The sequence below is a fragment of the Eublepharis macularius genome, chromosome 1 (assembly GCF_028583425.1).
Source record: "Eublepharis macularius isolate TG4126 chromosome 1, MPM_Emac_v1.0, whole genome shotgun sequence".
Taxonomy (NCBI): Eukaryota; Metazoa; Chordata; class Lepidosauria; order Squamata; family Eublepharidae; genus Eublepharis; species Eublepharis macularius.
Window position 1 is genome coordinate 169,392,301 of NC_072790.1, and position 27,507 is coordinate 169,419,807.

A 27,507-nucleotide genomic window follows, 5' to 3' on the forward strand; every position below is an offset into this window, starting at 1 on the left:
TTTGAGCATCTTCTTGGGTTGCAATAATCACTAGAAAGCAAGTAGCCTTCTGGTGAAAATGCATGGACCAAAGTAAACGCCTTAGATCAACACAAAATACATCTGCAATGGCATATATTCAAAGAACTATTTAAAAAAATTAAAAATCTTGTCCCATTTCTGTAAGTTTATGCAGACCCTGAAATAAGTCCCAGCCAGCGTATGAATGCTTTACTCTCAATATATTACTTGACTGCAGTATATATATCCATGATCTTAATTTAATACCAAATTTATTTTGATGGCATACAAATATGTAAGCAGCACAGTCTTCATACTGGGTACTATACTGGTTAAAAAGGAAGGGCATTGATTATTCAAATAGTGGTATTAGCCAACCATCATGTCCCGTGGTGCTAATGGTACACTAGTACTGGCCACACCTACATGCACAAGTGGTAGCCTTAAGGAAGCTCCGCAGCAATAGAAAAAGCCTCATGGCTCACATAGATGAGAAGAGAGGGATACTTGAGGGGCGCCTTGGAAAGACTTGGTGGACATGATTGCAGCTTGTGGGCTGTGTTTTGAGGAACAAAACAAGGGCCAGTTGGCCAGCCCCAAAATGTGTGGGAAAAGCATCATCTACATGAGGAAGAGGATTTAATCTCTCCAAATGTCTGAAACACTGGAACAGTTTGAGAAATTTTATTTATTCAATTTATATATATATTTATTCAATTTATATACCGCCCATCCCAGGTGATTGTGGGCAGGTGGTCATTTAAGATCCGGGAAAAGTTTTCCTTAATTAATCAAAACATTTATACTTCACATTCATCCACAGATGCTCATTCAGATTACTCTCTTTGGACTAAAGGGCTTCTATCAGATATCAGCCTTGTTTCCAGAACTGCTGGTGCTTTCCATGGAGACTGATCAAGATGGGTAGCCATGTTAGTCTGCCTGTTGCAGCAGAAAAGAGCAAGAGTCTAGTAGCACCTGTAAGACAAACAAAGTTTGTGGTAGGATATGAACTTGCATGAGTCACAGCTCACTTCTTCAGATGTGAAGCTGTGACTCCGCAAGCTCATACCCTACCACAAATTTTGTTCGTCTTATAGGTGCTACTGGACTCTTGCTCTTTTCTGCTGCTGGTGCTTTGTTAACTTTCCTGAGATGTCCAGGGTGAGAACATCCTAGACTGAGAGGGGTTAGAGTGCTGAGAGACCAATGCACCCTAGAGAGAGGCCAAGGAGGAACAAAGGAGGCTCTTGCAGTCAGGTCCTTAGGGAGGAATCTGTAAAATCGGTTACATTGTCCAGCAGGTATAAATAACTACCACCAAAAGCACAAGGGCCACTGAGAGTGCTGCATTCTTGCGATTTTCCTGACGAAGCATTTTCAGATCTTTCTCTGAAAGAAGGGAAGAGGAAAAATACAGTGAGATACTCCTTTAACCTTAAAATTAAAAGCAACTTCTTGCTTAAAACTTCTTACTAGTTATTTAGCTTATCTCTCAGAACTGGAATCTCTCAAAATCTTTCAACCAGTCACAGGCAACTATTGAACAGCTACGGCTTTATTTTCCTCAGTGCCTCCTCTTCTAAATATTACTATGGAGCTGGCAGCAGATAAGCTTTGTAAGGTTCCTTTGATTGAGTTGCCTACAACTGTGGGTGCATTTCCTCATTAACCTGCCTTCTCTTTTTCTGCTCCATGCCTTGCAGGAGGAGAACTTCTTCAAGAAGAAAAGGTTAGATTGTGCAGCCTAGGCATATTCAGCAGTATGAATGAAGGTCAAGTTAGAGCCCAGAGGCCTTGTTATAAGCACTGTGCGAGTTTTCATTTTCCACTTGGCTGAAGTTGTCATACTTTTTTTACCAAGAGAAAACAAAAGTTTCATTTTGTGGAAAGGGAGCTCAGAGTATCCACATACAAATTTGTCCTGCCTCATTGGTGTGATTTCCATAATCATCCTGTGGTTTTTGTTTGCAGTTTAATTCTTAGTTGGAGGGGGGAGAAAAAATCTAGAGAAGAGAATAAAATGGCTTTTGTGCACCTACCCAATGTGGTGTTTTAATTTAGTGATTGTGACAGGATCACAGTGGTAGGATTGCTCTGATGTCTGATGGCAGTCATTGAGATAGGATCTCAAATGGCCAACTTCCATGGGGAAGGTCGGAACTTGAGGAAGATGCTCATGAAATGCTTGCTTTTTAAACCCTACAGTCAAAATCAGCCTCTGTCCTGAAGAACTGTGCAACTCAGTGGCTTGCTTCTTTATCTTCACAACAATTAATTGAATAACTCACCTATCTGCACACCACTTGGCTCAAAAGGCATTGTTAGCTGATGTGTTTGCCTTGACTGACCTTACAGATCACAAAGTCTAGACTGTGACATGCTAATTTGTGCTGCTTGCTTGCTCATATACCTCAGAGAGAGGCGCATATTCCTGCTAGAAACAGCTGTCCATGCCTCAGTCTGTCATAATCTAAACCATAAACTGCATTGTTGGTAGGGGGACCCCCTAAGGCATATAGCCATCTTTCAGTGTAACCTGCCTCACAGGAGTCTTGAGAGTATCAAATGGAATCTCCCTATGTATTCTAAGTTCCTTGAAGGCAGGGTAGAACTGAAACGTAAAAAACAAATCCAGCCTCCATTCAAAAGCTATGCAACAGTTGCATTGCAGCTGCTTTTATGCACTTACTGTACCTTGTGCTGCTTCTATATAGCAATCAAACCTATTTGGAAACAATTTCGCTGCTTTGGTACTGGGAGAAGTTAGACAGTGAGGACTGCATATTTGATAACAATCATTGTTGCCAAGTGCAGTGGTGGCAGAGGTTAGAGCACAGCTCAGTGTGTGGCTGAAGCTGAGCAAAGTTAACAGGAAGCTGCTGGTGACAATAAGATGAGCCCATTGCTTTAAAGCATGTCCAGAAGTACTCTTGCCTGGTAATTCATCACAGCCATGACACTGCTGTGACAAGGTAGAATGCAGAAGGGCCCTGCTGGATCAGACCAGTGGTCCATCTAGCCCAGCATCCTGTCTCACACTGTGGCTAATTACTGTGGAAGGTCACTAGCAGGGCAGAAAAGCTGAAGCCTTCCCCTGATGCTGCCAACTGGCATGGGTATTCAGCGGTTTTCTGCTTCTGAATATGGAGACCTCCTTCAGTCGCCACAGCCAGAAGCCACTGACGGACCTATCCTCCATGCATCTGCCTAATCTCCTTTTAAAGCTGTCCATGTCTGTGGCTGTCACTATATCTCCTGGCAGCAAATTCCACATTTTGATAACTCATTGAATAAAGCAGTATTTCTTTTTGTCTGTCCTGAATCTGCTGCTCATCAACTTCATTGGATGTCTGAGTTCTAGTATTTGGGAAGAGAAAATTCTCTGTCCATTCTCTCTATCCTGTACATAATTTTATAGACCAACCTCTTAATCATCTTGGCTGCCCTCTTCTGCACTTTTTCCAGCTCTACAATGTCCTTTTTGAGATATGGTGAACTGCACATAGTATTCCAAATGAAGCTGCACCACATACCTATACTGGGGCATCACAAGGTTGGTTGTTTTATTTTCGATCTGTTCCCTAATAACCCCCAGCAGAGTTTGCCTTTTGCATTGCCACAGCAAGCTGGGTTGAAACATTCAGTGAGCTATCCACTATGATGCCCTAACACCCCAAAGCACAGAGACAGACTCTGAATGCTGGCTATTTACAATATCCAATATCAGGTGGCTAGGGAATTATTGTAGGTGAAACACTTGGAAGAATTTCCCAATACTGAATTGCCCATTAATGCTTTGAATGTATTTGAATAAAGACAGCCTGAAAATTGAGTATAATAAACAAACTGGTTGAGGCCAGGAGGCCAGGCAATTTCCTTCCAAGCCTCTTTCACAAAGAGACAAGCCTGATTTTGCCACCAAAGCAGCTCCAGGGTTTTCTGGATGACTTATCTATACTTGGTTCTTTTTGATCTGGCTATGGAACAGAGAAAGCCTTAGTTGCCCTGGTGGCTGATCTCTGCTTGCAGATGGATTAAAGGTATGCTTCACAGTTAAATCGGCTGGCTCTGTCAGCTGCCTTTGACACAGCTGATCACGCACTTTTAGTGGTACACTGAACAGTATGGTGTAGGGATTAGAGGGGAAGCACTTTAATGGTTTAAATCTTTCAGTGGACCATGTTCAAAAGGTGATCACTCATTCTGAATCAGTAGAATGGAATTTAACGGGCAGGTTTCAGTGTTGTCACCTATGCTTTTTAGTATCTGTTTAAAACCATTGAATGTGATCAGCTGAAGCTCTGGAGTAGGACATCAACAGTATGCTGATGACACCAATATGCTGGTGATATAGATCCCTTTAACTAAGCCCCCAGCAGCTGTCCATTGGCTCTGGTTATATAGTCAAGAGAGAACAAATTGAATTCAGTTAAGTCAGAGGTGACCCTGGTTGGCAAACAACATTTTTCTGCTCAGCCTTAATAGGGTTATGTTTGTTAGACTCAGCTTTCCTTTGAAAAACAGGTGTGTGGTGGTCCCCCCCCACCCCATTTTATCTAGTGTGAAGTTAGCCTCTTATATACACCCGGCTGCTCTAGCCATCCTGCTGTGCTACAGTAACCTTGAAGCCAGAATAATATAACATGTCATGCATGGGGCTATGCTTGAAAGCTACCCAAAAACTTCAGCTGGTGTGAAATGCAGCAGCATTTTTGTCTGGAAGTTGTTCTCCCACAGTGTGAACCTATGTGGAAGTTCTGATCCTCTAGTCAGGGCCTTCAGTCTATCTCCTTTTGTAGGCTTGTAAAATCTGCCACTTTTCACTCTTGAGGTGTTGCAGTAGTGACCACCACATTGTGCAGTGGCCTTCCTGAATGTGCCACTCTTTTGAGAAAGCTGTATAAGGTAGAGCAGTTTAAGATAGTGACTAGCTAGGTTGGTTTTTTTCTGGCAGTATTTGATGTATTAGCATAGAAGCAAATTGGTATTGTTTTTAGGTGTCATTGTCAGCTACCTTGAACCCATTACATGAAAAGGAAAGGCTAAATTACAGCTTCCCCCCTCCACCCCATAAGCATACCTTTAAGAAGTCTTGCAAACAGAGGTTATTTTCTATAATCCAAAGGAAAAGGGAGTGGATGTTGAAGATTCACCAGCAGGTGGCAGCACAATTTAAATAGCCAAGAATAGGTAGCCTGTTAATCCATTAACTTTCAGTGCTTGTTGAGACAATGGGCAAAAGTGAACATAAAGGAGCACTTGCTCAAATGAGACTAGTGGTATAGTATTATATCCCTAGAGGCAGGGCATAATGAGGAAGTAGCCTTGCTCTTTTTGTTTAATAACATTTGAGTACAGTATAGAATTAGCAAAAGTAATCTTTGCAGGGGGTGGGGCAGACAGTGGGAAAGGATGGGGATTAAAGTATTACAGCAGGGAATGCTCACAATATAACCAGGAAAAATGAAATAATATACTGATCTTAGTGCAATCACAAGCATATGTAAGCCATTCAATCAGGGAATACTGAGTGCTGTGAAAATACCGCCCCCCTCCCCAATGCATACAAAGACCTTTGGATTTAACATCTGGGACTCTGTTTCTCACAATAAGGCTGCACTGACTTTTCCACAGTGCTACTTGCTGCTGTCTTTACTAATTACTCATTGCAATTTTACCTGCAAAGTCCCCAAACAAAAGCTATGCTGTACTTTTCCTTAGGATCAGCTAAAATGACATAAAACAGTATACAAGCTTTTGGGTTTTCTAGAACACTTCATCACACTGGTTGAGTTTTTTAAAAAAACTGGAGGGATAAGAAGAGTAAAGATGTTTCAGGCCATGATCTTCAAATTTGCCAAATGTATTTCAAGCCTCAAAATGCTAGATCTATCTACAGTTCACAAACAGTTTCTATTCGCTTGCTAAATAAATAGTTGCAGCTGCCTCCACCAAAAGGTCTATGCAAGTTACTTCCTTAACACAAATCTGCTCCTCTTTCTGCAGCAGTAATCAGATAAAACAATACCTCAAGGAGAATTTTCTTATCTAGAGGCATTTGTTTCTCTTGGCATACAACTACCATGAGTATAAGCATCTCATTTTTCTCACCAGGGGGCACCCAAAACTTGTAGGACTAGCATATTTGTAAAATCGCTTCTTCATTTTCAGAACCTTGATTCTATGCCATGTAGATCAAGGTCTGTAGAAACATATCACATACAAGCCACCACTGCCATGCTCCAATTAATGAACAATCAGCCCTTTCTGATGGACAAGTGAAGTGTGGAAATTTGACAGATTGTTCTGTATTCCTGTTTAGTGCACAGCAACATAAGATGGTCTTTCCTTGGGTCCTTGGGATTAACAGAGTTTGACTTCTCTGAAGGTACATAATTGCAGTCTTATCAAAGGAAGTTAATGGCCTTGATTAAAGGAGAATTTCATCATCCTCTAAGCATGTCAGGGTTTAAAAAAAATCAGGAAGTCTTGAAATTAAAAACAAAGTTTGTATCAGACCCTGCATTTGGTAGCTTACCTTAAACAAACATCATTTATCACCTCTAATAGTGCTGGGATGGTAATAATGACCTACTCTGTTTGCACTGTAAGGCTGGAAGAGAATGCTCAGCACTTTTTCTGAACAGTCCAAGCATACAAACACTGAAGGATCACTTCTGACCCTTCCCGTGCCTGACATGCTCTATTTCCCTGTTACTCCTCACTGGCATTTTAGTTCACCAAGTACTGAATGCCTTTAATTTTTTTCCCAAGTAGTGTGCAGGAAAGCAACATGATCTACATAGAATTGCATATAGTTTGAAAGTTACTGTAAAAGATGTGTTGAACCAGTTCAACACTCTATTGCCTAAACCACCAGGTGTACCGCAAAAGTCTATTTAGATTCTATTAAAAACCGCGGCCCCCAATCTAAAGAACAGATTGTTTCAGATTCTTGTGTCTGAATTTAGGGTGCATCTTGAAGCACAACAGCAGCTCTAGGAACTTCCTTCATGCACTTACCATAGTTTTCAGCTTTAGCTGCTAGCAGGTTTTTCTCCTTCTCCAGGGACTTTCTGCAAGGATGCAAAGAAGGCAGTTAGGTGCTCTGGGGGGAAATATACACCACAAAAAAAGCCCTCCCTTCTCTCCACCCCTGCCTTCAGGATTCCTCTGGTACAGACTTCTGCAACTTTACCATTTTGTCTCCTATTAAGGAGATGTAGGCCTAAGCCTGCTTCCTTCCAGAGGCTTCTAAAACAGATGTGTGGGGTGGTGGTGGAAAGCAGCTCAGTTAATGTATGCTTTCATTAACATATTACTTGGCCTTTGGGGGAGCTTTCTTGAAATATGCTTACCCTTCGTTTTCATGTCTAAGAATCTGTGCCTCAGACTCAGAGCTCCTTCATACACTATGCAATTTCAAATACAAAAGTTACTTCTGCATAGGAAAGGTCTGAATATAATGTGTGATACATCACATGCAAGGAACCAGAAACTCTCTCCTATTTCACTAATGCCGTAACTTCTGGTGTAAAGTTGCTTCACTGATTTTACTGGGCTTAGATTGGAGTAACTCTTCTTAGAATTGCACTCTCAGTGAAGCAGCTGCAGTACTTTGCTCCCTTATGCTTTCCAAGTAGAAGAAACCCAAAGCTTGTGTTGTTAGCTGTGCAAGATGATTAATTAATCCATAGTTTAAAAGCGTAAGAGCAAAACAAATTGCCCCAAAGCAGCACCTGCAGCAACGGTTCCATTACAGCACAGAGGACACGACAGCTTCCGTGTGGTTGGAAATAAACATGCACCAGCAAATTATCTGCCAGTTCCGAGCAGGCTCTGTGGGATAGCTAGGAAAGGCAGTGAGCATAATAAGGTTTGTTGTTTCCCAGGAGAGTAAAGCAGCAGCCAGGGCAGAAACGGAGCCAAACCAGACTGCAGAGCAAGTGAACGGAAGAGCGCAGGATGCATTAGCATTGGGTAAAGCAAAAGAAGGACTCTTTAGAAGTGCTTCAGAGAAAAAGTAAATAGAAACATCAACGTGTTAGAAAAAGCCAAATTCAGCATATTTTAAAAGCAGTACTGAACCGCTACTGTGTGGGAGGGGGAAACATTGGAACCATTATGCAAGGGAAGGCCTTGCATAAACCAAATTCTCTAGTCCTCTCCCATGTAGACTATATGTGTTCACAGAAAGTGTAAGGGATGTTACTGGAGATACAGAACTGCTGCACCAAGTTTCTTCCCCCACCCATTTGTTGCAACATTTAGTTTAACATCGGGTGTGACATGGTATCCCACAACACTGCTGTGCCCCTGCTGCCAGCAGGCTATAAGGTGAGCGCAGTGATAATGTGTTTAACATTATCTGTTAATATTCTGAACTAAAATGGAAATAAGACACTGGTAGCTCCATGTTCCTCCTTCCCTCTAAAGAGGAGAGAGAGAAGAAATGAGCCACAGGCTGCCAACTGTGGATCACACTGTTTCTACACACTAAATGTGTTGGAAATACAATGTCTTGTGTACAGAGAAGGCAGAAGACACACAATACCTGCAGGGGACAGCAAATCTGACAGATAGATAGCAAAATAAAATCCTTCTTTCCTCCTCTCTTCTGTCCTTCTTGCATGTTTCCAGATTGGTATTTCTTAGGATACTTCCTGCTTCTTCCTGGAAGTCTCTCCTAGTTTAGTAAGCTAGTATCTATTCAATTTCTCTGCTTTCTATCGAAGTTGTAGTTTCTGAATAAACTCTCTTCAGTCACTCCTTAATCAGACTCAAGATCATTCCTAAGATACACCATACTCTACGTGGTAGCAGAGGATGGTTTGTGGATTGATCTCTGATTAAAGGAGTAACTCACAAGAGGCTCCCCTCACGAGCTGTGTGAGAGAGAACCAAGGGACAAAATGGCCACCTATAGCATTCAGCAAGTGGCAGTGATAGAAAGGCTGAACGAAAGAAACTGTGTAATCTGGAAAGCCCGCATGCAGACCCATCTCATGGAACAAGGAGTTTGGGATGCAATTAAAGATCCAAGACCGGCAAATGAGGAACCTGAAAAGCAAAGAAAATGGGATGAACACTGCAACAAAGCCAAAGGGATCCTGTTTAAAGGTTTGGAGGACCAGGATATTTTGCGGGTGATTTATATTGATAAAGCTAAAAATATCTGGGAAGAACTTCAAAGCCTTTTGTAGATACTTTGCTTAAGAGCAGAATGTTTTTACAAAGGAAGTTGTTCTGTATTAGAATGGGAGAGCATCAGAGCTTGTGTGAGCACCTGGATGATTTTCTGGCTTTAGACCAGAAGCTTCGTTCAGCTGGAAAAAATCTCCTTGATGAAGATCTGATAGTACTGTAGCTGATCAGCCTGCAACCAGAGTAGGAAAGTTTCATAAATTAAGTAGAAGAAGCTAAGAAAGATTTGACTCTGAGTCAAGCCATACGCATGCTGGAGGAGTTTAATAGACATAAGGAATTCCAGAACTCAGACAGAGGGACTATGGAAGTGCTATGGGTGCTGTAAATTTAAGCAAGAAAGCCAATGCAGTCTGCCATGAATGTGGGAAAAATGGGAACTTCAAAAGGAACTGCCATCTCTCCAAACAAGGGGATTCCTCTCAGAGAGGAAAGGAAGGAACTTCCAACATGACAAGCCAAAACCTGCAAGGAAATGCTTTATGCTAGCAGAAAGAGAATCTAGACAACAATTTTGGTATATTGACTCTGCATGTACAGCTCACCTGACAGGGAATAATGCTTTCTTTGAAACGCTAAAGAAAGAAAAAAGGGAAGTGTTGCATGTAGCAGATAGCAGATCTGTAGAAATAGCAGACATAGGGTCTGGAACATAAAGATGCAGACTTCCAAATGAATAGACCCAGGAAATCTTGCTAACAAAGTGCTTCTGTGTGTCAACTTTAGAAACCAGACTGCTTTCTGTAAGTGTGCTTACAGAGAAAAACATTAAAGTATCCTTTGGGAAACAAGCGGAATGGTCTGTATGCCCTGGAAACATGCCAGCAAGTAGTTGACTTTGCAAATAAACATAAGGTAAACGTAAGAATTACTCATTAATCTGGCACAGGTGTTTTGGGCATCAAGATGTAAATGCAGTCAGCCAACTTCAATGCAATAATCTGACAAAAGGCATGCAATTTACAAATTGTGTTTTTGAACAAGAATGTGTATGCTGCATTAAAATCAAGGCAGTCAGACCCAGCTTTAAAGGGAAAGGAGCTAAGGAAAATAAGGCAAGGCAGCCATTAGATTTAATACACAGTGACCTATGCAGTCCAATGAGAATAGCGACACCAAGTAGCAACAAATATATTCTCACCTTCACTGATGCATCCAAGTATACTGTAACATACATGATCAAGGAGAAAAATCAAGTGCTGGAATAAGTATATGTAAGCAATGGTCAGTAACAGATTCCAGAGGGCCATTGGCATTCCACACTGACAATGGAGATGAATATGTAGGACATGAAATGAAAAATTACATGACCGAGCAGGGGATTCAGCATCAAGTCACAGTGCCCTATATGCCAGAGCAAAATGAAGTAGCAGAGAGAAAGAATCGCTCTCTCACTGAAATGAGTAGGTGCATGCTCCTTGAAGCAAGGCTAGCTCAGAAATTCTGGGGAGAAGCAATTAACACTGCTACCTACCTGCAAAATAGACTGCCCACCAAAGGTTCAAGCAGTACCCCATATGAACTATCGTATGGGCACAAACCCAGTGTGAATCACCTGAAGGTCTTTGGATCAAAAGCCTACAGTTATGTTCCTAAAGAAAAAAGGTCTAAGATGGATCTCTGAGCAGAAGAAGGAATTGTTGTGGAGTATGCACAAGGATGTAGAGGATACCAAATCCTCAACCCAGAGACTGAAACTATAAAAATCTGCCACGTTGTCTATATTAATGAAAGGAAGATAGCAGACATTGGTGAAAGGGCACCAACAAGAAAATGAAGAACAGCAACAAAGAGCAGTATGACTACTCATCATGGACTGCACACATGACACAGCAGCGGAACCCAGAGAACCAGAAGGGGCCACAGAGCAAGAAGGGGCTGAGGAGCCAAGAATCAGGCGGTCAGAGAGAGTAAACAAGAGCATACCACCGAGGAGACTTTCCTGTCTGTCAAGGACAGAAGTTATGCCTGAACCCAAATGGAAAGCCATAACAAAAATGCCTGCTAGAGAAGCGGAGAAGTGCTGCGGAGGAAGACATTGAATCTCTCATCAAAAATCAGACACAGACCCTCCAGGGAAGAGAACAGTTGGGTGCAAGTGGATTTTCAAGACCAAATGTGATGCAGAAGGCAAAGTGCAAAGATACAAAGCAAGATTGGTTGCCAAAGGCTACACTCAGAAATATGGTGAAGACTATGATGAAACCTTCACACTAGTAGTGAGGCACACTTCAATAAGGGTTCTCCTGAGTATAGCGGCAGCGCATAAGATGCAGGTGAAGCATCTAGACATAAAAACAGCTTTTGTGCACGGTGAAATAAAAAAGAACGTTTACATGGAAGAGCTACCAGGATTTGAACAATCCCAGGAAAGGCATCTCATATGTAAACTGCAAAAGAAACTTATATGGGCTCAGACAAGCTGCAAGGTGTTGGAATGAAAAACTACACCAAATGCTGACCACAGAAAGTTTTAAGCAAGGCAAAGCTGAACAATGCCTTTACTCAAGGTACCAAGATAATAGATGGACTTACATTCTGATTTATGTCAATGATCTGATTTTGTGTTATGAAGAGAAGGACTATGATGAAATAGTCCAACATCTGAGTCAAGAAGTTAAACCTTGTGGACTCTGTACACTAGACTTTGAGAAGGGGTGTTGGAAATATAATGTCTTGTGTACAGAGAAGGCAAAAGATACAGAATACCTGCAGGGGACAGCAAATCCGACAGTTAGATAAACAGCAAAATAAGATCCTTCTTTTCTCCTCTCTTCTGTCCTCCTTGCATGTCTCCATATTGGTATTCTTAGGCTACTTCCTGCTTCTTCCTGGAAGTCTCTCTCTCCTAGTTTAGTAAGGTAACTAGTATCTATTATATTTCTCTGCTTTCTATCAAAGTTGTAGTTCCTGAATAAACTCTCTTATTCCCTCCTTAATCAGACTCAAGATCATTCCTAAGATATACCAGAGCCTACAAAAAGGTAGTGGTGCTATGAAGGCGAAAGAAATATCTGGGCACATCTGAAAACATGACTTCGGTCCTAATCACAGCATCTGCTGGGAATTCAATATTAATTACTAGACATTTGTTTTAAGTAACTGAGATCCAATAATTTAATCAGTGCTAAAGCAACAGCTATTTTTCTTCATATGCTTCCAGAACACTGGAACTGGGCACCAATGTTTCCACCTGACCAGAAGAATGATAAGAAGCTCTGAAAATATCTGCCTTATCTTTGTGAGGCACCTTCTTGAGAACCTCAGCTCTTCTCACTCTTTTTTAAAAAAAAATTACACTTCTAGTCTGCAGGCAGCAAAGATGGTCTTGAAAGTTATTCCTGATAAAATTCCATAAACCAGAGTGCTAGCTGACAAATGCCAAGGCTACATGAGGTGCAGCAGGGCACAGAGCCGTGGAGTGTGATGGTCATCTGCAGCAGAGAAACTGCAGTGCTTAAGCCTTCCCCTTCTTTCTAGGATTCTGGATGTTTAACTGCTGCGGGGGAGGGGGGCAGCAATGGCAGAAGAAAAGTGGAAGGTGTGGGGAAGGGTTAAGGACTCTCCTTTTCACCAGTTGCTTCTCTGCTGCAATTGCCATCCACTTTTTAAAATAAGAGTTCTATTGAAAGGTTTTTCAAAATTAATAAAAAACAACAAAAAGAAAAATGCAGTTAAAGAAAAAAAAGGAACAACAGAAATTAAGAATGAGTACCAATTTTCTATGTGGAAGGATGAATACATACCAACAATAATAAACTTAAAGTCAACTTAACCCTAAGTGATTAAATCTTCTTTTCCTCTATATTTCTTCAACTCTTAGTCCTCAAACACCAAAACCATGAAGTAATTTCTCTATGCTGTCCGCAAAAAGTCAATAAAGGGCTTCCAGGCAACAGTAAATTTCTCTAGTGATTTTTCCCAAATCAGAGATATAAGTTTCACCATCTCTGCATACTCCATTATCTTCTCCAGCCATTCTTCTAGGGTAATATTGTAGATTTCCATTTTTGAGCATATATCATTCTTGCTGCAGTTCTCATATGCAAAAAGAGTGTACCATGTGTAACCTCTTTTAGTCCCAGCAAAAATGTGTTGTTTTTAACAAATCAGCGCAGAAGGTAATTTCTTCAGGTCTACTCCTTCTCTGCCATCTAACTTGGCACCGTGATGTTCTTCACAGCAGTCAGCATGCTACTGGTGCTGGATACATAGAGCAATAACCTAAAACTAACAGTAATACATGGAGGCAACAAAGCCTGTGAGATGCTGCAATATTTGGCATTTCCAGGAGATCAGCAAGTAAGAGGTTATTCAGTAGGTTACAAGGAGGATGAAAAGGACAAAGCACTTATATTTAACTAACTGGCAGTCTCCAAATGTTAATGGGAGTAAAGTAACAAAACTAGCAGGAGGATAGTCCAAGCAGCACTGGTGAAAAAATCATGTTATTCATATGTGGCATAGTGGTTAAGTGGCTGGGCTCCAAACCAACACTCTGCTGGTTTAACTCCCACTACTGCCATGAACTCTGCAGGTGGCCTTGGGTAAGCCACACCTCTCACCCCAGCTGTATTATGGGAATAATAATAATAACACTGTCTTTGTTAACTGCTCTGAGTATGGTACTAAGCAGTCCAGAAGAGCAGTATATAAGCACACGGTTATTATCATCACATTAGTGCTCTCAGTTAAGTATCTGCAGTACTGTGAAGGGCAGGACTCAAGTTCAGCTCTTCGTATACTTCCCCTATTCACAAACTAGTGCCTTTCAAGGCAAACTGCAGTCAGGGAAACTCACCAACTATGCTCTATCCAGAGCAGTTTCTAGTCAACAAATCTTACCCATCAATGGTCTGCATGAGCAACAGATGACTGCAGCTCCACAAAGCAATGAATGTAGTCTCAAAATTCCCAATACCTTCTCTCAGGAGTTAGTTCTTTTCTCCGTAGCTTGAAATCCACTTCTTCCAAACTCTCTCTGCACTGGGATAGCTTCTCCTCAAGGCTATCTATCTGAAACACATACAAAAACCACTCCAAATGACTTTTCATCTCAACATTTCCATCTTGGGGAAAAGTGGGATTTTGAAGACTGACAATGCTTCATTTATTCCTCCCCACCAAAGCCTGGCTGCCAAACAGAACTTTATATACTAATCTCTACATAGATTACTTTCCATCTACTTTGAAATATATCAGAGCATCCCAGAAAGGTAAAAACACGTTCCTTTTACAAAGGAGGAATTTACCAGAGAGACTCCATTGTAGTCAGGCACTATGAGGAAATCATAATTTGTTTATGAGATGAACAAACTTGATATGCTCAGTTTTATGCACAGAGCCATGCTTGAAGCATTTGCATTGTTGTAGGTCTGTACTTCTGAAAACAGAGGCATGGGCCAGTACAGTGCAAAGATCAGGGAACAGATGTTTCCCATACAAAGAAAAATTCTTGTTAGTAAAACATTTCAGGAATTTCTAAGTCAAGAGGCATTTTTACAAATGTAGCAATACAACTTACTTATGTCTAATAAAAAAGGACAATCTGAGGTTGGCATCAGATGTCATCTGAAGTTTTTAATAAAGCTTATACTAGTGGCTGCTTCATATTACTCAGCAGTGTACACCATCATGTCTCAGCTAAAGCGATGCCCCAATTCAGCAACATGTAAGCAGCCTTCAACACACTCTAATGGGGATGCACATCTGGATCTGCACTGTATTGTGCAACCAGGCCACACTGAGTAGGATGCATGTATCTTTTAATTAATGCAGATGAGCTATGCACTGATTTGTGGCTACTCACAGTTGTGAGTTGGATCAGGGTAAGAGAATTCATTTGGCAGAAGGGCACATCTTGGGAAGCAAATAGCAGCTTTTTCAGTCTCTGTATTACCAGCAAAATACTGACAAATAACTGCAGAAAATTGATAATGTATACACTTCCCCCTCCAGAGATGACTTTAAACACACAAGAACATGCTAACGTGTTTTTTTAAAAGACAGGAGGAAACTAACACACACTTCCATGACAAAAATGCAGCTGCAGCCAACTTCTGGGTGCAGATATATGGATCCTGCACTTTCTGCAGACAATAAGATACACATCACCTCTTTGGCAACCTTCCAAAAACTGGCTTTGGAAGTGGCCCAATGACTTGGCCCAGGTGGAGCAGACAAATTAATTTGGGCAATTCTGAGTCCCAAGCGGATACTTTTAACTGCTGTGATCATCTTGTATTCAGCTGGAACTGCAGCAAGAAGCAACTGCTGGCTACTTAAGATAGTCATCTAATTAGTCTGCTAATTTATTTTCTAGTAAAGTGGAGAGAGAGAGAGGAACAGCTGAAGCACAAGAGAGTAGGTGACTTTGAGTTTGGGGGAAAACTGAGGAGATGTCCTAGGGAAAATGGTTCCAGGGAACAAAGTACTCCAAGGACTCCTACTTGCTCTAAGTCCAGGGGGAAATCCATCACGGAAAAGGGCACAAAGGTATAGCTTGATTGAAGCCCAAGTCCTTTGAAGAACATACACAAGTTACTTTATGCTATCAGACTATAGTCCATCTACTCTGGTTCTGTATATTCTGACAAGCAGCAACTCTCCAAGCCCACAGTCTTTCCCAGTCTTGTTACCTGACATCCTCCTCATTGGATATGCCAAGGATTGAACCTGGAGCTGTTTGCATGCAAAGCAAGTTCACCACTGACTTATGGCCCCTCCCCACATAGGAGAACTGAAAGGGAAGCTTGTACTGACTGACAATTTGAGAAAAAGCTTGTCAATTAGTACCAACTCCCCTTCCACAAAGAGCTAAAAGCCAGGCTGAGAAAGACCAAGCGCCCTTTTGAATCAGCTCTCCCTTTTGCCTGATATGATACTGAATCAAGGGACATTTCTTACTATATTTTCCACTACTATATGCATTCTAGTTGGCCATGAGGGGAAGGGGGGGAATGAAAAGGAAGGACATCCCTTCCAATAATTACACAGGAAATCAATTGTACTGATCCCCTGATTAACCACTTTTTTGGCTTAATTCTTGGCTCATTAGTAAGTCTCAAACTCTGTTCAAGGAAAGCAAGCACAGTAAGCCCCAGGCAAGGAAAGGGGGATGAGCATTAAATCACAGGTTTCAGTGTGTGTGTGGGGGGGCGGCAGGCAGAAAACCAGGTTATGACAGTAGCAGCAGGTTACTGTGTGAAAAATAATACTGATATACCTTGAATGGTTTCCTAATACAAGGTAGGCAAAACACTTTGAATATTTGAAATACACTATATAAATGCTAAATATTATTACTATACTGCTAGACTTTAAGGTGACAAGACTCTGATTTTGGAGGGTTTTTGATTTGGGGGATGTTTGGGGGTTTTATTGCAAAAGACAGCTGTTAAAAGATCAAGAACCACCTCACTTCAGCCTCAGGGGCTTTAAGCTCCGGAAAGATTGGAAGCACAGCACCCACTGGCATGAGATTTGGCAAAAGGAATATCAGAATGAATGTTGCAAACATTATCCCTCTATTTCAAGGGATATTATCTATGTATGACTTTGGGATATGAGACATGAGGTAGCACAGGGATGTACAGAGAAGAGAATTTTGACAGCTGAGGCTTTTCAACACTTCCAAACAAACTGTATTTGTAAAAATTCCCTCATCTGTACGAGTATTAAAGGGGCATGAAACCTAATGGCAAAAGCTTGGCAACTCTACATTACAATAGACTGGGAGGGGGACAGAGAAATGAAGGGGACTGGGTGAAGAATCAGAGCACATGGGCAAGAGTTAGCACTCATACTCAGAGCTGCTGAAGAATTTCCTAAGGGCCACATGTCTGCACAACCCCCCTCCCCGCAAAGAATGTGAGAAACAGTAAGACTTCCACAGGCTCCCCAGAGGCAATCCTCTGAAACTGGTGTACATTTAAGCCTGTTCTAGATGGCAAATGTTTGTTCTCACTAAGGAATGCTTTAAAAAGAACAAGTCAGAGCCAAATTCTGTGAAATGAAGGGAGAAAAGGTAATGCAAAAGTAATAAGTATGATATAACTTTCCTACGAGATATCTTCCTGGCAACCTCAATCAAAGAATGAATGGGACACGAAGAGTGTGATTCTATGCACATCTACTTAGGAATAAGCCATACTGAGTACTACAGGACTTATTCACTGGTAAGTAACTGCAGGATTGTAGCCAAAGGCAGATTATACTTCAGCCACCAAACAGGGCTCACAGAAGTATATGGAAAGCAGACCACTACTGATGTATAGATCACATACACCCTTCCTCTTAGGCATCTGAAATGATCACAGCTTTTAGGCAGGATTGGGTTACAAAAGTGTTACTTTCACTTTCTCTAGGGTCAGGAAGACACATCCCCTAAATTCAGATTCACTAGCAATTCCAGGCATCTTTGAGGGGGGCGGGGGGATCTGCTAACTGAACAGGAAGACAAGTCACTTCCATTTCCCCCCTAACTCACAACATCGCTGGCAGATTACCTGGCTCAGGGACCAAATAAAGAAAATTATTTGGACGGGGTTAGGAAATGTGAGAGAAGGATAAATACAGTACAGAAAGATGTCTGAGTCAGCTACTGGACCTTGTAATTGCTTAACACCCGTTTTACCCCAACATTTCTCACAGTACATGTATCAACTGTAAAAGCAAGATTCAACACCTCCTTAAATGTCCATGTGCACACACTGGGGAGCCCTAATGGGGCTCTGGCTCTCTGGCAGCCAGAGTTTAATGACACATGGCTGTCATTTGCACTTCAGAGGTTTGCTGTGGGAACTCCTTGTGTAATATTAGTATACCCACAACAGAAGTGACTGTCACAAAGCCAATGCAACTCAGAGGATTTCTGACTACTTCTCACAGAACACAAACTTGCTAGATGGAATTTAATATCCAGCACCATACTGAAACAATCACCCTAACTCCCTGGATGCCCTCCCACATGCTCCCAGTTCAGTGCCACAGTATGCACTTCAAATACAAGACAGAAAGCACTTTCATCCATACCATGAAAATTCTGAAAGCGCTAAAGCTAGAAGCATCTCCTATCAGGAGACATACCCATCAGGCACAACACCCATTTCTACTGAAATTTAGATTTGCTTCTGGGCAGTCTGAAGACCTTACGAAACACATTGACTGAAGTGGGGCATAGGTAGGGGTAAAGAGACTGCAATCCAAGGAGATATATATGCTTATTATTCTTTTATTCATAGGATATCTAGGTGAAGAGGCCAAGAGCAAGCATGGAAAACAGAGATGTTTGATATGGGCTGGATTTTTTTTTTTATATATAATTTTTTATTTTCAATATCTAACATACAACTACTACATACATACATACCCTACAAAACAGTAACTACAAAAGACTACAATAACACAAGGGATAGGAAAGAGGAAAGAAAAAAGGAAGAGGGAGGGAGGGGTGGAAAAAAGGGGAAGGTACCCTACAAACACTAAACACTAAACACTACATTTCTGTTTTCCCTTCATACTGCCATTATTCAAAAGTTAAAGCTTTATATTATATTGATGGAGTGGTTGACCTTACTAAATGCAAATTACAATTTAATTTCAAGTTAAATTTTTCTTCCCCTCCTGGGTCCCGGACGGAGTTCTCTCTGCGCAACTGCAGCCGCATTGCTCGTTTCCTCCCCCTCCCCCTCAGACTTCTCCTTTTCGTCTTGCTTGGTGCACTGGAATTCTGGGTTCCTGTCCTCAAAATCCCTTAGTTGATCTTCTGATAATATCTTAAAGGCTTGATCTTTATGGGTGAACCAGATTCCTTCCGGAAATAACCATTTGTACTTTATTCCACGTTCTCTCAGAAGAGCTGCGAACTTTTTATACTTAAAACGTCTTTTCCGGACTAGAAATGGGACGTCTTTCAATATCTTAATTTTGTTGCCCAAGAAGTCCAAATCCGCATTGTATGAATTGTATAGGATAGTGTCCCGGATCCTCTTAGATGAAAAATCGATGATGATCTCGCGCGGCAACTGACGCTTCATTGCATACTTTGAAGTAGCCCGACGGGCTTCCAAAATGGCGCTTTTAACTTCTTCTTTAGTTGCCCTCGCGGGTGTCGCCAATAGTTCCGAGACAAGACCCCGTAAGTCCTCGTTTTCCTCCTCTTTCACATTCTGGAGGCGCAAAATTGTCTGTGTTCGTTCCACTTGTAGCCCGATCAACTGATTCTCCACCAGTTTAAGCTCTTTATTCGTAGCCTTCACGAGTGACGCACTTTCCCGAGCAGACTTCTCTGCCCCCCCCCGCTGCTTCCTTGATGGTTTTCACTTCGCTCTCAATTAAGCCCACCCTTTGATCTGTTTCATTCAGCTTGTCAACAAAGGGTTTTATAGCTTCACCAACCGCCCTCCGTACAATTTCCTCCAACGATTCTCCCTTTAAGGCAGCCGAAACTGACTTGCCAAGGGCAGGACTTTGTTTCTTTGTTGCCATTTTGGGGGGGGGGCGCCAACCAAATTTTGAGACTCAGCAAAGGGGAAGAGTGAGCCTTCTTGGCTTCAGATCTCACCTCTCCTTCACGTACGCTTGTAATAACAGAAGGAATTCGCTTACTTGTAGGCTCTCGCCTAATTCTGCTCTTTGCCGTTTCTCATGGCCCGGCAGCACTCGAGGCGCCGCGCACGTCCGCCGGCCTCCGTAGGGACAAACGGGCAATTAACCCCCCGCATTGATTCCAGGGGGCTCTTCCCGCAGCGTCCCGGACCCAGCCTCCCTCACTGGGAGTTTTGGGGGCTAATCTTCGCAGATCAGCCGCCCGGACAGGGTGCTCGGCCGCTTCCTCTCGAGCCAGCGAAGAGGAGCGTCCGACATGGCGGAGAAAACGAAACCGAATCCGATATGGGCTGGATTTTTGTTGGGATTTTGATAAAAAAATCATAAATTAGTAAAATGCATTCCTCTTTGCAGGAAGGCTACAAGCAGTTTTCAAGAAGCGGCATCTGCCCTCTGTCTATAAATTCCCTAATTAAGATCCTGGCACTTGGTCACATTACACATTACGCATGGACATCCAATGAGGTTTTACATCTCCTGACCCCCATTAAACAGAGTGGATCCAAACAAAAATGATGGCGGCCTGGCAAGCAGAGACAGATTAAATTGCCTCCTTATTAAGCTGATTTTGCCCCTTGTTATTTGTCAGAAGCATTATTTCCCACCCAGTGGTCACTGGTTACAAACACCATCAAAATTCATACAGTTTTCCAACACTTTGAGAATTATACACACACACACAGCAACCTTTATTGGCATAAATAATACAGACAAAACAGGAGAAATGTTGCGAAATAAATTCACAGGGCAGCACAATCGTGTCCCCCCAGAATTATACAGGTAGGCTAAGCCAAGTCAGAAGGTGATCTCCACAACTGTCATTTTTCAATGGCACTTTAGCCAACTTGTCTTTACTATCTGTAGACAATATGCATTTTAGTCTGATAAAGAGACCACCAGATTAACCCCTCAGGCAATTCCTTTAATTATATAGATATTGTACATTTTATCCTCTTTCAGACTGTGCTAGCAATACCAGTCATAACAATGTCCCTCAAAGCCAAGCTTTTGCTAGCAGCTTACTCACCAAAATGTCAGTCACATCTCCACACCAGAGGCCCCACTAAATGCAGAGATGACTTCACCCACTCTTTGTTTTCCTCCAGTGAGAAATCCTTTCATATTCTACCACACTTGTCCCTCCTGCCTCACAGAAATAGCTTTTCCTTCTGCCTTTATGAGGAGAGCTGTATCAGAATGAAAGGGACACCTGCAAAGTTCCAAGTAGTAGTTAAAAGACTGGTCACAGTACTAACAAAGTTATTCTGTTGTTCTTCTACAGCAGCCTAGATTTACAGCTGCCTAGCCTCTCTTAAAAATGGACAGAAAGGAAAACTCTACTGAAAGAACAAGCTGCCTTGGAGGTTTGTACTATTTTTGTCGCTAGATACTTCGAAAGTAAACATCTGTCAAGAACGTGATGATTTAGGAAGCACAATTTAGGTCCATTGTACAACCACGTGGCCAGGAAGCAGCATGCTAGCTTATCTCACCCAATTACCACCTTCTTGAGATTACTGATGATACTGAGGGCAAATGAAAACAAAGGCTGGAGGAATGTAAAGTCGACCAATTCTGAGAATATTGAACTGCCCTACATTATCAATTAACTGTGATAATTCATTTGGAAGCATTAAATAAAATGGTAAGTACTATTCTTCAGTATGCCATCTTTAACTATAAAACAGGAGAAGAGTCATAGCTTGTAAGATTTACACAATTTCTGTCCAGACACTTTTACAACAGGGGAAAAGGTTAGGGAATTAGATGCCTTCCAGTCCAATACAATCTGCAACACTGTTGTACCAATTCCCAAATACCTGCAAGAACTTCTATATGCTATCAATGTGGATTAGACTAAGCATATGCTGGGTTAGAATTTAGACAGGGGAAGCAAAGCATGTGCCACATATGCCAGGAGATCAGCAAACGGCTCAACATGCCCATAGAGGGATTTGCTATGAAACAATCCAAGAATGCCTATTCCTGCTTTGGGTAAAAGGCTCTTTTGCTTTCAATTTGTCTGTTCTTATTAGAAAAATCTGCTCAGAAATGAGCGCTTCAGTGGAACACTAGCCAGAGCTAACTAGAGCAGAAAACTACTACAGAAGTTATTCCTGTTGGTGAATTTTAATACAATAATGAATTTTTGGTCAAAGTGCTACATGTCCCACATATTGCACCCTCAAAATCCTGCTTAGCTAAAAATTTTAAGTACTTGTTTGTGAAGCTGTCACTTCCCATGTCTTTAAACTTATTCTTCTTAGACTCATTTTTAGGAACACAGTAATTTTCAACCCTTCTCCAAAGAATCTTTTATCTGCATGGCCATGGCTTCTGCATAGCATCATAAGCAGTTATGAAAAGGTTAACTCTAAATATTAGCATTAGATCCTGACCTGCATGTGTGCTATCACACACTGTACATTTGAATTACGACAGTGAGTTGAAGCCTTATGACAACAGGGGAATCCTGCTACTTGGAAATCGGATAATACATACAGGAATATATTTGTAGCAACTGTTTGTTGCTGCAAAGTGTCTTCTTGTCTCAACAGCTATTTATTATTACATTAATAGATAATGCAACATCATTCACTGAGCCTTCTCAATGGTTGCTACAGTGCTGTGCAGCTCTCTCCCTTGAGCTTTGGTCCCATGCCCCTGCTTCCGTTCAGGGGCAAATAGAGCTTTTCTAGCCGGAACTTGATGCTCAGTAGTCAGATCCTTAACCCGGGTTAAATGAGACAAACTGGTTATTTACACTGCTTTCTTCTGTGTTGCTGCTACTGATTTTACAATTATTTACGAAGATTTTGTTAGTATTTATATTATGTTTTGATTGTTGCTGGGGTCTGCTTTGAAAGTTTTTGCTATGAAGTCGTAAGAAGCTCTGTAAGATAAATAAATGAACAAAGTGCTGCTGCTGCACTTGAAATGCACAGAACAATTCACTGAATAAAACCTGGAATGGCAGCTAACATTCAACTCCATTGCAATAACCTGTTATTTCCTATAGGTCATCGTATTACAAATGTTTCATCTGCAAATCATTTTTCTATTTAGTTGGTAACTACCTGAAGCATTTAATATATTTGCATTAATAACTTACCTTGGTCTGTATCTAAGCAAAAAAATTAGATGCCATGCCATTCTTCTACACAAAGAGCTCTGTGCAACTAGAAAGCTTCTATAATCTATAGTACACAAGCAGAAACTGGTGGTATAAAAATTATTACCCTCCTTATTTCATCTCCCTTGTTGTCTGTAGCCACTGGAGTAACAGATTAAAAATTAGCCCAATCATAAACTGATTTTTATTTTATTTTATTTATGTTATTTGTACCCCACCTTTCTCATTGAGACTCAAGGCAGATTACATAGTGCAAGCCAGTACAGTCCATTTCAAAGACATTTCAATAAACTATGTAATAAGCTATATCTATACAATTTGCAAATATTTAAACTAGCAAGAATCCAATGCAGAGTTGAAGAAATGTTAAAACAGAGTTAAACAATTCTAAGACTGACATTAAACATAGAAACTGTCCATTAAGATCATACTTACAGCAACTGTCAGTACATAGCAGTGAAGTCTATAGTCCCTATTCTTTTACTTATGCATCTCTTTGAGAGGGTAGAGTTATAGTGATATTCAAGTTCTATCTATGTACTGCCACACACATTTGATTATTATCACCATAAATCCTGTTAATGGTTTATCATTTCAAAATTCATAGGGATTTGGTTATTTGATCCCCCCCCACAGCTTTTGGAATAGTTACTTAAGAGCCTTCCATTAAAATAGATTCCACTTGTAGCAAATGAGATGTTTTAAATAAAACTGCTTGTTTATATGAACATTTCCATTCTACCAGGCTAGCTAATCTAGACTTTTCAGCCAAGGTTTGTGTAAAATACTGCAGAAAAGGAAGGAAACAAATTCACAGCATGACCCTAGGCAGATCTCCAGGCAAAGACCGAAAGTGTTGGCTATCCTGTGCTAAAGCTCCTCTTGAACAGGCTGCAGCATTGTGATTAGTGAAGCATGAGATCTTCTATCCCAGGATTTCCCACTTGTGAACATTTTGTTGCACTGTTCAGACTAGCTGATATTTTTGATTAAATCAACACATCATTGCCTCTGAGCCTGAGGAATTTTAATAAGATCAAAATAACTGCAGATGCCAGAAGACTCTGCAACACAAGAAAGAAACACTTGTGAATGACTCATGGGCAGGTAAATATATGGAAGTGGGAAATGGAAGAAGGAACAGATATATGGTATAAACAGAACCAACACACTCCAAAAGCTCTTTCATCCAACTTCTACATCCTGGAGGGAAGCAGACAATGCTAACTGAGCCAAGCAATGTGGAAAAACAGTATTAGTGCGCATGGACACTGGAAAGGTCCCAGATGGTTTGTCAACCAAGTATTGGTTTTGATATTCTCTGGCCCCTAAAAACAAATATTGGCCCCTAGGAATTTGCAGGTTTTTTCATCATTGACACATATATATAGGTAGCATTTTTAGTTCATTACCAAGACAACAAAGGTGATAGACTGCAAAGAAGGAATACATTACAAGCTTAGATCTAGAAAACATCCTGGATCACATAGGTTGCAAGGACATTTTTTCATTGATGCGACAAATGTGATCAGATAGCTAATTCCCTTAGTAAGAAACTGACTTTCCTTGGAGAGATTCTTCCTATACTTCTTCCTATACTCTATTCTTTCCCAGTAGTCATCATCACATGAGAGGAAAGTTGCCAGAAGGAAATGTACCCCACCACTGCACAAATAATTCAGCAAGCTAGTTGCAGTTTGTGGGAAATGGAGCTAATGTTCCAAAATGAGATGATATAAATAAATAAGCTGTCATAGTACCAGAGGCCATACAGTTAGTAAGACCACAGAAGACTGTAAAGGTTCTACTAGTTGACATAAGAAAAGCTCTGCTGGATCAGACCAGTGGTCCACTACTCCACTACTCTGTTTCACACAGCGGCCAACCAATTGCCACGAAGGGTCAACAAACAGGATATAAAGGCCAAGGCCTACCCTGATGCTGCCTCCTAGGGCTGGTATTCAGAGGTTTGCTTTCTCTGGATGTGGAGGTTCCCTTTAGTCACAATGACATAAACTCACTACTCTTCATCAAGTCCTGTACTCACATGAACCAGTGAAATCTGGCCCATCTAGCCCGCTACAATCTACTCCAGCTAGCAACAGCTTCTAAATTTCTTCTCAACTAGAGACCCCAAGAATTTAAATTCCACATTTAGCATCTCCCACAAAGATATGGCCTCCCTCATGCCTATTCTGTCCAATTTGCAAAGGCCCATTGGGCATCTTTCAGAGACCAGAGGCGCTCCTCTCATGTATACATTTCTTACAGGAAACATTGCACTTATCTAGATCATAATGGTGCCACATCTTCACTATCACGAATGTGAGAAATCAACATAAAAGCATCACCGGTAGGTCACAGGAGATGCAACCTGCCCATCTGACAAGCGTGCTACTGTCATGGGTTTTCCTTTGCCACACAGTCTCTCTTTCTTCAAAAGCTGTTTCTCATAATTCCTCTTTGGAGCTAACAGACAAAGACATGAAGGACATAGCTGTGCACCGGAATGCAGTTCTAATGTTTCTGACAATAAATTCAGCACAGAGAAAACACACAGCAGATAATATGTAATTCCTTGAAATTAAAGGAAATCTCCATATCCAGAGGCAGTATACCTCCAGCTGCCAGATGCTGGAGACAAAACAACAGAAGTTAACAATTGCCACCTTGCTCTGCTAGCAAGGTTCTACATGGCATCAACTGTCCAAAGGCATCCTTAGCAAATGACATTTTGCTTTTCATTAGTAGTCTAAATTGTGCACAGAGAGGGACTATGGTACTACACATCCAGCCTTTCTTTACCTGCAGCGATAGCACACATCCTCTACCCCCAACTCCCTGAACTCAGCCAGTCCTTCATCACATAAGTAAAACCATACCCTTTAAGAATAACTACCTCCCACAGATCCATATTGACAATCACTAACACAATCTGCCAATATACATTTTATACTCTAATTGTAAGTAGAAGCATTTACACATTTAGTACAATGTGTTTCTCAACTATTTACTGAACAATCCTAAACAGGGTTACATCATTGTAAATCCACAGGTGAAACTCTGTTTAGGATTGCACTGTTTATCTCCCACCAAATTCCAATTCTCATTTCAAAATGGTTCCCAAAGTGACATACAATTGCAAACACAAATAAAATACAATTTTAGTGAGGTCTTGGTTCAAGCATGCTGAGCATAATTCTTCAATGCAACACCTGTTCTATGTTTCTGATATGTGGGCAAGGCCATTGCCTGGTGAGGCTTCCAGTTGACAAGTGGTTTCCACCTTGAAACAGCCCCTGCTGGATGGACTTGAATATGGATAAGTTGCAAGCCTCCAAGAGATGTGCCTCATGCCAGGGACAGAAATACGATGCTGTCCTCCCCAACTCACCCCTCCCCCATTCTTCTCTACAGACTCTGCACTCTCATCCCAACACCCATCTAATATTAATAGTTGTAGCTTATTTGGTTGATGGTAATTGCAGAAGCAGCTCTCTGTGAGCCATGAACTAAGTGTTACCAATATGAACTAGAATGGTATAGTGTTGGGCTAGGATCTGGGAGACTCAAGTTTGAACCCCCAGTCTGCCATGGAAGCTCACTGAGTGACCTTGGGGCATTCACACACTTTCAGCCTAACCTCTCTCAGAACAATGTATGCCTCTTTGGATCCCACACCAGGGTTGCCAACCTCCAGATGTAGCCTGGAAATCTCCTGGAATTACAAATGATCTAGACTCCAGGGATCAATCCCCCTAGAAAAAATGGCTGTTTTGGAAGGCAGACTCTACAGAGTTATACTCTACTGAGCTCTCTCCCTTCCCCTAACTCCTCCCATAAAACTTCAATAATTTCCCAGCCTGGAGCTGGCAACCCTAGCATCAGTGGGGTATAAATTAAATAATTTTTAAGAAGTATTACCTCAGCTCCATACCGTGCAGTTCCCTCTAACAAAGTGAGCTTTAACTCACAACAGCTTACATGTTGGAAAATTTTGATGGTTTTTAAGACGCTACTGGCCTTGAATTTTAATCCTTACAACATCCTGCCATCGCACTTCGTCCAACATACAACTGCTTCTCTCTCTCTATCCCACGGCTGAGCTCCCTCTGCCATCCCACAGCCGTACACATCCACCCTAATTCACTCATTTTTCACGGTTTCTCACTGTTTTCTTTTCTGTAGACTCTGGCCTTCTCCTTGGACCCCCACCACCATCTGTGGTTGCCTAGCAACAAGCCAAGCATCTCACCTCCTGAGCCACGCTGAAAGACTCTCCCTTCTCCTTAGGCATTTTCTCCCTCCACGTTGCATACGCGAACTCACGCACGCAGCCTCCCTCTCGTTCTGGCGCGTGCTGGTCACGTATTGTAAGGGCGTTTGGGTTCGAGCAACTGCTGCAGCCATCTTTGTCGGGGGTATTGCCGCTTTCTCTCCGCTGATTTCTGCCACAGTCGCCATGTTTGAGCGGGGCAAATCCGTCGAGTTCCGAAGAGGCGTGGCTTCCTGGTTACAGTTTTCTAGTGGGTTCTGTTAAGGATGTGTCTTTTTTTTTT

The 27,507-nt window shown here is 41.6% G+C and overlaps 1 protein-coding gene across 1 annotated transcript; it reads right to left on the minus strand.

The window, feature by feature from the left end:
- Window positions 1-1,083: 1,083 nt before the first annotated feature.
- CCDC167 (coiled-coil domain containing 167) lies at window positions 1,084-27,330 on the minus strand. The gene is made up of 4 exons (XM_054985082.1): window positions 27,204-27,330; window positions 14,129-14,223; window positions 7,027-7,079; window positions 1,084-1,392 (listed from the first exon to the last, which is right to left on the minus strand). The coding sequence occupies exons 1-4, from the start codon at window positions 27,243-27,245 to the stop codon at window positions 1,289-1,291; spliced, it is 294 nt and encodes a 97-aa protein (XP_054841057.1). The 5' UTR covers window positions 27,246-27,330; the 3' UTR covers window positions 1,084-1,288.
- Between the last annotated feature and the right edge of the window lie 177 nt (window positions 27,331-27,507).

Coding starts and splice junctions, on each gene's coding strand:
- CCDC167 (XM_054985082.1), bottom strand. CDS start 27,245: ATGCCTAAGGAGAAGGGAGAGTCTTTCAGCGTGGCTCAGGAG. Junction 7,080..14,128: donor GAACTAACTCCTGAGAGAAG/GTATTGGGAATT, acceptor GCATCCTTGCAG/AAAGTCCCTGGAGAAGGAGA. Junction 1,393..7,026: donor AGCTAAAGCTGAAAACTATG/GTAAGTGCATGA, acceptor CCCTTCTTTCAG/AGAAAGATCTGAAAATGCTT.